This window comes from Lipotes vexillifer, unplaced genomic scaffold, assembly GCF_000442215.2.
Source record: "Lipotes vexillifer unplaced genomic scaffold, Lipotes_vexillifer_v1.1 scaffold1272, whole genome shotgun sequence".
In the NCBI taxonomy this organism is placed as follows: domain Eukaryota; kingdom Metazoa; phylum Chordata; class Mammalia; order Artiodactyla; family Lipotidae; genus Lipotes; species Lipotes vexillifer.
Genome location: NW_006779909.1, coordinates 1,408,843 through 1,421,974, shown reverse-complemented (window position 1 = coordinate 1,421,974; position 13,132 = coordinate 1,408,843). Strand labels below are relative to the sequence as shown.

Below are 13,132 nucleotides of genomic sequence, written 5' to 3'. Positions count from 1 at the left end.
CCTGCTGAAACCTTCACAAAGTTTCTCCTTCATTTTAGGCACTAGAGTTGTGATGAGGCAATAGCAACATTGGAAAAGACCCCAGGGATTTTGCGTTAAATGCATCTCACAAGAGTGAATGATGGAACAGACACAAAGACATGGTCATCTAACACCCAAGCACAAATGGCACCAGTTAAACATGTGATGGCTTGATCCATGACAGGTAATTTGTTTTGCACTTCTATTCCCATTTACATACGAACTTAAAAACGGTTTACATTGCTTTTAGGAATTGCATTTTAATATGCTGCTATGCTCTTTTTCCCCTCCAAGAGAAAAATTTCATTTAAACGTGGCTACTTACTTAAAGAAAATAGGCTTATATATTCAGGTTTTATTATTCTACACAATGAAATTATTTTGTTTCACTTAGAATGTTTATGATGTAAACCACCCCTCACATCTATCCATCTCCCCTCTTCTCAACTTAGATCAAAAGAAAAAAAAAGAAAAAAAAATTTTAGGCATTTTTCCCATTCTGACTCTTTTATGCATTTGGGGGTATATTCAACCAATTCAAGTGTATTTCTCTAGCCAATTATTAGCCTTTCCATCTATTCACTCTGAAGATATAGTTTTTCCTTATGACACCAAGAAAAATGAGCAGTATTCTCAGATGTACTGGTCATTCTCCCTGTCATGTGTTGACTTAATTAAAGTTTAGCCTAAAATGATATTAACATTTAGCTGGAAAAATAAACATGAGAGTTAGGAAAACTCGGAAAAAATAATTGGAGAGAAGGTAGCCATTCTCTGCTTCAATATTGAAACACAATATGAATCTATAATAATTAAAACTGATACTAGAGAATAAATAGGTTAATAAAACATAATAAAATATCCAGAAGAAGACCCAAATATATATGGGAACTTAGTTTAAGAGAAAGCTGGTATTTCAAATTAACAAGAAAAAAATGGGATTATTCATTAAGTTATAGACATACAATTGGCTAATTGGAAAAAAAAAATAAAGCTAGTATTTATCTTATTTCTTGTCCCCCAATACATTTCTGATTATCATATGTTTACATGCCAAAAAAACCTAGAAAATAATTCTAGGAGAAATCTCAGCTAAATTTATTTATACCCTTGGAGTAGTGAGAGTTTTTCTAAGGAGGACACAAAACCCAGGATCCAGGAAAAAAAGAGATACGTTTAACTATTTAAAATGAAAATCTTTTCTATGAAAAAAAAATCACAAAGTGGAAAGACCAATGATAACTGCCCAAAGCAGCAAATATAAAATAAAGGGAAAATACAAAGAACTCGTAAAAATCAACTGCCAATAGAACAATGGGCAAAAGATAAAGAAATATAAATGTCAATAGAAAAAGAAATATAAATGGTGCACAAACATATGAAAAGATGTTTAAACTCATTTATAGTTAAATACTACGGATCAAAGCAAAGAGGTTTTTTTTCTTTTTTCTTTTTCCTCCCCACTTAGCAGAGTGGAAATTTTAAAAGTTTGATGATATCCAGAGCTGACATAGGCATGGAGAGAGAAAGAGTCTCTCTTATATACTTTGCAGGGAGCATACACTTTTCTGGAAGATAATTAGGCAAGTTGCCTGAACATTTAAAAAGCACATGCCTTTTTTATTCAGCAGTACCACTGCTCAGAATCTACCCTGTGAAAATGCTTTCAAATGTTCATCAGGACATACATACAAGGACGTTCACTGGAGCATTTAAAAAATAATATTAAAAAACTAGAAATAACTGGAGCACTCATTCATAGAGCATTAGTTTTAAATTACGGTTAAGTCCACACAATGGGATTGTATGCAGCTATTAAAGAGCCATTAAAAAGAATGAGGAGAAAGAAAATGCTATATGGAAAAATTCCCAAGATATATCATTAGGTGAAAAACAACAGCAACAAAAACTAAGTACCACTGTGGCTATGTCATTTACCTTTGTGAAATAAGAACCAATACAGGTAGATGCGTCACACACATATGCATCCGTGTGTGTGTGTGCGCGCACGCATGTGCGTGTATACAAACATACATTCTGCCCCTCTCCCCAAGAACTTATTAGAAAGTGATTACGTGGTTAAGGCTGAAGAGGTTCACTTTTAACTTGGTGTCTTTCTGAACAATCCAATTTTTTGAACCTTTTACCACTTATAACTTCTATTTATTTATTCCTTTGAATATTGATATTGGTTATCTAGGCAGAGAGATAATGAGCCTTTTTGCTTTCTTCTTAGTACCTTAGTATTCTAAAAAACATCCTAGTAAAATATCGCATCAAAAACATTAAAGAAAAAATCATATATTTAATCTACCTCCAATCACCTTATTTTTCATCTTACAGGACAATTACAGGAACTCTATGGTTCTTGTCTTTAGATTTGGAATCAAAAGCAGATAGTGGCCTTTATATTTGTATACACAACAGAAAAATTGCTGGCCTAGATCTGAAAAGCTAATTTCCAAAGAAATGACAACGAAACACCCAGCTTCTCAATTAAAATGAAAATCTGGATGAAAGCAGGTCACTGTTATCCAGAGGTGAGTTCAGGTTTGTTCTCTGCTGGCATTCTTCAAGCACTTCAAATTATGAAAGAAATTCAGATTTACAGCACTTTTCAAATCTGGTTCAAGAGGCCATCAACCTAACAGCGCCCTCTTCTGGTTCCATGACTCACATTCAGCAGGTCATTGAGGTTGCAGGGAAAACTCCAATTTATGTTAGATGCTGGGAAAAAAATCACTTTGAATCCTGAGACAAAAGGGTTTAGTTTTCCTTTTTAATGACTAATAAGAGCCTGCTGTATAAAAAAATAAATTAAACAAACTTCAAAAATTAAATAAAGAGAAGAGCATTGGCACAAGAGAAAATCAAAGAATATTCTCCTTCAAAAGTAAAAAAAAAAAAGAAAAAGAAAAAAGAGGAAGCCACCAATTTCTCCTAACATTATCATTTTTTTTTAATTTGCCAAAAATGTTGGATACATGTATATCTATAACTGATTCAGTTTGCTGTACACCTGAAACACAACATTGTAAATCAACTATACTCCAATAAATTTCAAATAAATAAATAAACAAAATAGATAGCTAGTGCAAAGCAGCCACATAGCATAGGGAGATCAACTCGGTGCTTTGTGACCACCTAGAGGGGTGGGATAGGGAGGGTGGGAGGCATAAAGAAGAAAAAAACCCAAACAAACAAAAAAACAAAACAAACAAATATAAATATAGTTTAAGTAAAATATAATTATTATATATTATACATGTATATATGTATTTGTATATACCTGTATATATATCTATGGTATATATATGATATACTATTATCCCATATTTTATATGTATAATACACAGCATAAAAATTAATAACAATATTTTGTATATACATATAAATACATATAAAATAGTCCAGGTTGATTGGCAGCAGCTCTAAGTTGGAACCGTTTTGACCTCAAATCAAATGTTTATCATAGATCAAAACCACCTGGGTTTAATTTTTATTTCCCATCATTTTGTTAAAATAGGCATATATTTCTCTGAATTTATAAAATCTATAGCTATAAAACAATTCAATTTCAATTTTCACTCTTAAAATATTCAGTCTTGCAGATTTAGAAACCCACATAAAAAGACTGTAAAAATGCCACTTCACTTACTTTGAGAAATAATAAAAAATTCTTGAATTTCAAACTCCAGATCTTCGCTCATATTTTTTTTTTTAAAAAAGAGTTTTTGACTGACGAATTTGCATAGAAGAATCACCTGCTGTCTAGGTCATGCACCAGAAGGACTATACTTAGGATGGAGAGTGAGGAAGGATTCAGAGGCTAGCCACTGGCTAGTTTCAGATTTTCTAAACAGCAGCTGGGCAACAGCACCCCCTGGTGGCCCCCCCCCAAATAACATTAACTTTCTGTGGCAGGAGACCCAGACATGAGATGCGAGGGCAGGCTCCTCAAGGGGGCTTCTCTGATTAGTATGTACTAAGGTATTTTGGAGGGGGCAGGGATTCACAGAGAAGTAGAACCCACCATTTGCCTCTCAAAGAATTTTCAATTTAATTGGGAACAAGCCCACATTATGCCATGAAACTCCTGAATGGAGGCATGTAGATATTGAGGAGTTGGTGCTTGATTTGATGAGCAGTGGAGAGCTATTCTTCATATGTGAAACACCCTCCAAATGCTACTGGTCTTCTAAAGAGATGCTTCAACAAATAAATAGTTTCAGACTTTATAGCATCCCTGCATCTCACTGAAATCTCTATGGTGAGCTCAGGCAATGTCTCAAACTTGGTTTACATTTTTACCTGTTGGTGTATTAATGCACTTCTGGACAAAAAGAATTAGTCCGTGTTATAGCAGTAACTTCCAGTAAGAAACAAGCGGTAAATACGGGATTATTTCATTACCATTTCTTTTACCTGGATGCTAATATATCTTTCCTTCAGTGTAGGGGTATCAACTGATGGAGAGTAGCTGAATTCCTAAGCTAGGTCTATGAAAGGCATATATGGTTGCACTCATTCATCTCAAGGTATTTCCCCTCAGGACTTACTTCTGGATCGCATGTAGCAGTCATTACAGTTTAGAAGACCATTTCGAATCCTAACATCCGTCCCACTCACTGCATCTCCAAGCTGTCCTTTACAAATTCCACACTATTGGGTAGAAAGAACAGAAGGTTATAAGGTGCATAAGGAATTGTTTCCTTATAATGTTTAGTTATTGTTCACATGAATAGTACAGTAATCACTTCTCCAACCTCCACATTTGTTGCATATCTACTATGTATTAGATGCTGCACCACGACTTGACTTCCAGCAACAATATACTTTTAGCATTTTATCCTAACTCCTGGCATTTTTCAGAGAAGGACACCAGTTCAGAGAGGTTAGCTGACTCGTCCAAGGTTGTGAAGTTGGTAAGTGGTATCGGGTTGATCCCAAAGCCTATGCACACCGATTCTCAATCAAGCTGGAAGAACCGTTTTAAACAGGTTAAATCCTAGTGGTTTTAAATAAACACATGGCCAAGGAATGATCAATATATATTGAAACTTGTCTCTGAATAATCTTCAAATGCTTTTCAGCATTGTTGGTAAGTTCTACCCGACCAGAATGACTGGGAAATAGCTATTCCATTTTATGTTTCCACGTTAACGGCAGTGATACCAAGTCAGCCTGAGAGCAGAAAGAGGCTGTGGGGTACACTGTACTGGCTGAATCAGAGAACATGCCCGTTCTCTGGCATGTTGGTTCATGCCAGCCTACTGCACGGGGATCTTGACCCAGCCCAGGAAACAAGGGCCAGCCCGTGACTGATGCTCTAAGGTCATCTCAGGCAGAGGGAGGCTTCATCCAAATTATGTGACAAGCTGCATCTACACAGAAGGGTAGGGGATAAATCTAAGAGGTGATGTACCTTAAAGCATCAGGTCAGCTCCAGGAAGTGAGTGACTAGAGAGAATAAAGGCCTTGACAGCTCAGAAGACAAGTCCCCCATCTGCTGAGCATCCGCAAAGACTGCCACCTTGATTATTCTGAGTTCTGGTAAAGTTTCTGAGAACAAACTGTGGTGTTGGAACATATTATCTTGGTATTAGTATGAATTTTTTAAAAGTATGAAGCCTCCAGGTACTTCCCTGGCAGTCCAGTGGTTAAGACTCCATGCTTCCAATGCAGGGGGCAGGGGTTCGATCCCTGGTCGGGGAACTAAGAGCCCACATGACATAATAGTATATAGCCTCCAAACATTCCCAGACAATTTAGGATATACATTACCTATGTCAATTTTACAATAAGAATATTGATAAATGGAGTCTAATTAAGTATCCATATTGCATTTTGTCCATCAGTTTTGCTTTCCAGTGATTACTGACATTATTAAATTAATAACTTGGGGACAACCTCACTCACTTTCTCTTAGCTTATAGGTAAAGTGGAAGTTATTTTAAACCCATGCAAATTTACTTTATAGCTGAGGGGACTACTAATGAGAAACAGGACAAATCCAAGAAGGACACAGAAAGCATGTTAGGGTTATAAAGAGAAAGAAATGACTCTTTTTCAGAGATAGAGGTTTGGCTTCAAAATTATATATTATCTCAGGGCTTCCCTGGTGGTGCAGTGGTTGAGAGTCCGCCTGCCGATGCAGGGGACACGGGTTCGTGCCCTGGTCCGGGAAGATCCCACATGCCGCGGAGCGGCTGGGCCCGTGAGCCATGGCCGCTGAGCCTGCGCGTCCGGAGCCTGTGCTCCGCAACGGGAGAGGCCACAACAGTGAGAGGCCCGTGTACCGCAAAAAAAAAAAAAAAAAAAAATTGTATATTATCTGAAACATGTCCATGGGTGAAAAAAGGAAATGCTGATATAGTCTGACTTGTAAATATTATAATAAATCAGGCATAAATGGTTCGTTCACCTGCTTGTTGGCAGGAGATTTGGGACTAGAATTTAGTCCTCCTCATTTTCAGTTATTTATTAATTCATTCATCTAAAAATATTTATTGATACCATCTCCACTGGGTGCAGAGGATATAGTGGTGAGCCAGGCAGACGTGGTGCCTGCCCTTATGGAGCTTGTAGAGAGCAGATGATAATTAAACAATTCAATAGTGAGCGATAAGGACCACGAAAGGTTCTATAAGGACCTGTAACAAAGGCAACTTGACTTAGTGTGGTAAGCAGGTCAGCTTCTCAGAGGAAGTGATGTTCAGTCTGTGACAGCAGACATACTCGTTTGGAGACCTACAAGTTAGCAACTAGCTGTAACCACTTAATTGACAATCTTCCATTACGTCAAAGACCAAAAACCTTTGAATTGAGTCTCAAGAGTTTGAGAAGCAGCAAAGATGTTACATTCCAAATAAATCCATCTGGCCTTAAAAGATTCAGAAGCATCATCGTCCTCCAGGGTGGCTTTCTCAGCTTCCTGCTAAAGTATATGCTCTTTAGCAACGAAAAATGGTTTTATAAAGACACGTCGCACAAATCTGTTTTGCCTCCTCTAACCCGACATCCCAGAGGGATGCGTGATAGGAGAGTTTCATCCTGAAGGATGGACTCCACGCACACTTCTGTACAACCTAGAGTCAGGGGGCCCTCACAAGCAAAGGCTGTCAGGATTTCCAGGAGGTAGTCACTCAGCACAGAAAGAGGCCAAAAGACATTATGAGACTGTACTTAGGCAGAAGAGAGATGAATACATACCCTAAAGCACTGGATGTGAAAATAGAGATTGAGGGTCTCGATGATCATTGCAGCTCCTTTACCCAATGGAAGCCCACAAGAAGAGCACAGCTTCTTTCCACTTATAGACCTAAGTTGCAATATATGTCATAATAAAATGTTCTATTTAGAATCATTGGTCAAACACACTAATATGGAGCCTCTTGCAAAAATAAATAAATAAATAAAACATGAGTTTTTAAAATGTTTATACCGTAAGTGAATTACTGAACTGATAATGAGCAGGAATTAAGCATTAGGTATAAGATGCAGACAACTGATAGATTAAATACAATAGGCCTCCACTGTGGCATGGAATTCTGTGTGTGTGTGTGTGTGTGTGTGTGTGTGTGTGTGCGTGCGTGTAGGTGTGTGTGTTAGTTGTTATAAAAAGTTTGCGTTGTAGTCTATTCAACCACAATGATCAAATGCCTTGAAATGATTTAATGGATTTATCATGTTTTCTTATGTCCTAAAAGACAGTCAAGTTTAGCTTTATTAAGGTTTTAATGTTGTGTTAAATTTTTCTATAATTGGTTCATTGGCCCACTAGGGCATTTCTTTTTACTTATTAAAAATTTTGTTGTTGTTGTTTAAAAATAAAGAGGAAATTGTGATGCAGCCTAACAGGTATCAGGCAGATGTGGGATCAAATCCCTGCTCTGATACCAAGTTCTGTGATCCGGTATGAAGAACTCACATTGGGTTTCCATTCCACCTGGCTCAGACAGGATGGCTGTGCTCTAAGGCAGCTTTCCCTCAGCTAAGATCGGATTGCAATGATGCTGATTGTCGGGAAAGCTCTTGGAATTACACAAGAAATTTTAAAATATGCAATATCATTTGGAAGCAAAGAGAGGGACAGAAGAAACAGAAAGACAAGAGAAAAAAGGAAGAGTTGCCCTGAGCAAACTCTATTTATTAGGATTTCCCTCTTATCCAGTAGTTAAATGAAATTTCTAAATCAAAGAAAACCTCGGAGTACTCAGTCATTTGTCTCTCCAGGGAATGGGAGCTCAGGCAGCTTTTAAGAATATCATGGGGCCTAATTAATGTCCAGAAGCAATCATTAGAGAGCTCGAGTAGAGTAAAAGGGAGGATGAAGTTTCATTTCTCAGCGCCTGCCTGGTTCACTGTAAGAGCCATCAGCGGATCCCGCCTAGAAGGTCCGAGCCGTCTTGGAGGGAAAGGCGCCGACTTAGGAGCCCGGCAATTGTCTGGTGGATTTTCTTATTAGATTGCAGGTTCTGCACAATGTAATTAAAGCCCTATGGCCACAGCCGCGCCAACGTCACACACTTGGCTCTTTCGACTGTGGGCTGATAAAATCTTTAGGCAGATGGGGATGTGTTCTTTCCTCCCGCCTATGTGTGTGTGTAGGAAGAGACATGGATGGACAAATCCCTCACAATCCTTGGGCAAGCACTAATTTGGTTGCGACTGCGCTCAGCAGGCTCTAGCCAAAACAAAGCAGCCTCAGAAAGGCTTGCTGACCTCTTGTACCTGTTTGGTGACTGGCCAGGAGGGGTGGAGGAGCAGGGGGACAAGTGCCCAGCCTGGAAGTTCTCGCGAGGGCTTTTCCTGTAACATGGGAAAGGAGCCAAACATCATGTCAAGTAAAGAGAAGTCCAATCCCACAAGGAAAGGCTTTTTAGACAAGGAAAAAAAAACACCCCACTTCCTTGGCAACCAAATCAAAGACCACAGTGTGTCCTAGAGGTCATTTTTTTTTTTTTTTTACAAAGGACAAACAAATTTCCATCTAGCAGGCTGTACAGACATTGGATGTCTGATATCAAAACCAGGCTGGCATTGTTGAACAGAAAGACAGAATAGTTCTCTATTCTTTACTTTGGTCAGGCTCTTTGCTAGTTAACGTTGCACTACAAGTTAGATATGAAAATTATGGACAGGGTGGGAGGGGAGAGATGAACGGGGGGGTAGGGGACAGTTCTTAAAGAGAGCCCAGAAATAAAGGGCAGCGCTTAAAGGAGGTATTTTTCAGTGAGGTGCCTTCCACCCCTATTCATAAATTTGTTACATGATTAGGGATGATGTTCAAAACATCTAATGACTGCTATGTCATTGGGCATCTACAAAGCAGAATGGTTCCCAGCCAGAAGCCCCCAGAATGGTTTTATGGCTGCTGTTGGTTACACGTGAGCCCTGCTTGTGATCAAGCTGTCAGTTCCGGGCTCTTGATTTTAAAAGTTAATTTCAGGGGCTTCCCTGGTGGCACAGTGGTTGAGAGTCCGCCTGCCGATGCAGGGGACGCGGGTTCGTGCCCCAGTCCGGGAGGATCCCACATGCCGCGGAGCGGCTGGGCCCGTGAGCCATGGCCACTGAGCCTGTGCGTCCGGAGCCTGTGCTCCGCAATGGGAGAGGCCACAACAGTGAGAGGCCCGCGTAACGCAAAAAAAAAAAAAAAGCTAATTTCATTGGTAAAGAAAGGGACAGAAAAGAACAAGGAAAAGAGAAATGCCAGCATAGACATGAACAGAGCGTGAGGCCATCTGTCTTGTAACTGCTTTCAGAATAACTCCCTGAGCCCCTGCCCCCGCAAACCTCCCTCCTCAGACAGAGCTTGTCTTCTCCAAAATATCAGCTTTTCATGGAATATCCTAAAGTATAAGGACCATCACCTTGAAAAATGGTTGAAAATCACCACAATAATCAATAAAAATAACGACTCCTTCTATGTGATTTTACCTTCTATTAATTCTGCATGTCATCTAGACATAGAGAAATGAAATTGGATAGACATAAGAGAAAAGGGGAAAATGGTTCAAAAGTGTATTGAGAAAAAATGTAACAAGAAAAATAAGATAAAAGGATGAACTTATAAAACAAGTTATCATCATCATCATCACCACCATCACTGCTATTATCAACACCATTGCCTACAATGTATAGTATTTATTACTTGCCAGGCACAAAACCCTATGAAGTAGGCACTACTATTATTCCCATTTTATACACGAAGAAACTGGAACAGAGAAAGATTAAGTATCTTGCTCAGAGTTCCATGCAGGCAAGTGTCAGAGTCAATATTTTGAATCCAGGTGGTCTGGCTCCAGGTAGAATGATTGGTTAAAGTATAATGAATATTATCTTTTTAAAACTGATTACAAGGAACCTCTGGCTCAAATATGAACTTATCATGGAACTGTGGGTTCACTCTGAATCCCTCTACCACTCATCCAGACAAGTACTTTGGATAAGTTATTTAATTTCTCTGAGCCTCAATTTCCTTATCTGTAAAATGGGAACAATAACCCAATAATGTTATTGTGAGAGTTCAGTGAGTTAATATATGAAAAGAGGAGAAATACATATATAAACCCTTCAACACAGTGCCTATTATATTGACATGTTTCAAAAATGATGTGAACTATTATTACTATAAAAAATACAATTGTTACAAAATTAGAATAGAGCCTGGGGTAGTTAAGTTAAGGGGAGAGAATGATGAGGAGAGGAAATATTTTTTCCTTGAAAGAACATTTGTCCATAGGCTCTGAGACAATTTATCTCAGTTAAATAAACTGCTAATACAACAGACCTGCACATTCTTTCCAATGTTTAGATTTGTGGGTTAAAAACATTACTTTGTCTCTTTTAAGTTGCCAAATTCAGACTAAATATTTACTTGCCAGCAAGATTGTTCCAAACTTCCATAAATATCTGTTACCTTGTCAATGACAGTCAATGGAGAGAAAGCACAAAAATGCTGCTAACATCTAGCCATCTCACACTTTTTCACTTTTCCCCCTTCTTAGTCAATTGAAAAAAAAAAAGAAATTCCACACCCATCTTATTTGGTTACTCACTTCCGCCTTTCACTCGGAGACTCAATCTGATGATTAATGCTTTTGTCCAATGGGAGGGTTTTTGGCTTCACATCTTCTAAAATGTGCATTGGTGGGTTTGATACCTGCTGATTCCGGGATGGATCTGAGGCCAAGTAAAGAACATACACTTAGTGCTCAGTAAAGCTGCCGCCTTAGTGCTTAGTAATCACATTTCTTTAAAGTGCTAATGCCTGCTGAGGTCTCACAGTGATTTCACGGAGCCTCCGGACCGCGTGCTGTTTAGCATAAGCTGGAAGAGAAGCTTGCAGCCAGCAGAGGTCATATCTGTCTGGATGATGGGGTGGGGAAGGGGTCTTACAATAATTGAAACATGGGGGTTGGTTCTCTCCATTCTTACCCTGAGCTAGCTGTGGGTTCATCCCACAGGGTGAGGCCCCAGCTTCTGTAACCAGCTGGAGGTCCTGATAGATTCCTTTCAATGCAGGGTTCTCAGAATGAGTCAAGACTCCTTGAGTTAGGCTGTTAAAATAACAAATATATTTTAGAACAGGAATAAAAGCAACTGAACTAAAATTATTGATCTTATCCCTCAGGACCGATTACAATACGAAAAAAGAAATGGGGCTAAATAAATATTTATTCTTTTTATTTTAAACTAGATTTGAAATGGATTTAAAATACTGTTCAATGCTACGCATTTTCATTATCCAGCAGTTTAACAAACCATCATTTCTGATGTCCTCTCTACCTCCTTGTCCACAAAATTCTTCATTCTAATCATTTCAAGGGGTGCCAGAGCTAAATGCAATCTCCCAGATTTTCACAAGAGAGTACTTATTGTGGAAAATATTTGGGCCACATGGGGCTTCGGCAGCCTATGGTAATTCACTGGTCCTTTAGTAGCTTCTATGTGCAAAGAAAGGAGAGACGGAGATTTTTTTTAAAGGTTTCTGGCGACAACAGGGACTGTCTGGAGAACGAGCAGTAATTCATGGAAAATGCTTATTAGCATCCTTCAAATATTCCTGACTAGTGGCTTTCATTTCAAAAACCGGAAAGTCTCTTTAAATAGTGTTAACTGGAAACAGATGTGCTGTTCCAAGGGCTCGGCAGGCTCTGGACATGGGCCCCAAGCTCTAATATTTTACAATTCACCGAGTCTCCTAGCTGATGAGCATAGGAGAATTCTCAGTGCAAATCCCACCAGAAGAGCTCAGCTCCCAGCCAACCTTTCAAATTGGCCAGTCTTTGAAAATGATACTTAGATAGCCTTTTGTGTCTTTGGGTCCCCCTGAGGAGGCTGTGTGTACCCAAGTGTGTATGCACACACACACATGCATGCATGCACACTTTCCAACATACATCTGATATATCGGAGCCCCAGGGGCCAACATTTGTATCATAAAGAACTTGCTGGTGGCAGAGCACTGCCAGCCTCTTGGGTTTCTGCAGGTCCCTTTTACGTCAGGCATGGGGTCGCATCAATAAACTCACTATAGTCCGTACCTACAACCAGATTCTGCTCCAGTCTGAGCTAGCTCTGAACGCCCCAGGAGTTTCTGGGTATCCTGTTCCGATCTCCCATGGAACATACTGGAACCCATGGGGTAGGGGGATTACCCATGACCAACAGGTTTGTTGGCTATCCTTTATATTATCACCCAGAGTAAACATGGCTTCTCACAGGTCAGAGGATACTAATGGCAAAGTTCAGGTCCATAGTAAAACCACAGTGAGTAGGACACCACGGCCTCAGTTTTTTTTTTTTTTCTTCTTTTAAATAAACTTTATTTCTGTGGACCAGTCTTAGAGTTATTTAAAAAAATTGCAAAGATAGTACAGAGACTTCCCATGTACCCTGCACACAGTTTCCCCTGTTGTTTTCTGTGAGTATGGTACTTTGGTTACAGTTAATGAATCAGTATTGATACAATATTTTTTTTCTTTCTTTTTTTTTTAGTTTTTTAGTTTTTTTTTGCTTTATACGGGCCTCTCACTGTTGTGGCCTCTCCCGTTGCGGAGCACAGGCTCAGTGGCCATGGCTCACGGGCCCAGCCGCTCTGCAGCAT

At 39.2% G+C, this 13,132-nt stretch overlaps 1 protein-coding gene across 1 annotated transcript in view; it reads right to left on the bottom strand.

The window, feature by feature from the left end:
- The window catches only part of LIMCH1 (LIM and calponin homology domains 1), a 348,851-nt gene that overhangs the window by 737 nt on the left and 334,982 nt on the right, over window positions 1-13,132 (bottom strand). The window contains 4 exon segments of the mRNA XM_007453042.1: window positions 4,581-4,683; window positions 7,234-7,342; window positions 11,082-11,205; window positions 11,461-11,582. Of these exon segments, the coding sequence (XP_007453104.1) occupies window positions 4,581-4,683; window positions 7,234-7,342; window positions 11,082-11,205; window positions 11,461-11,582 (458 nt within the window).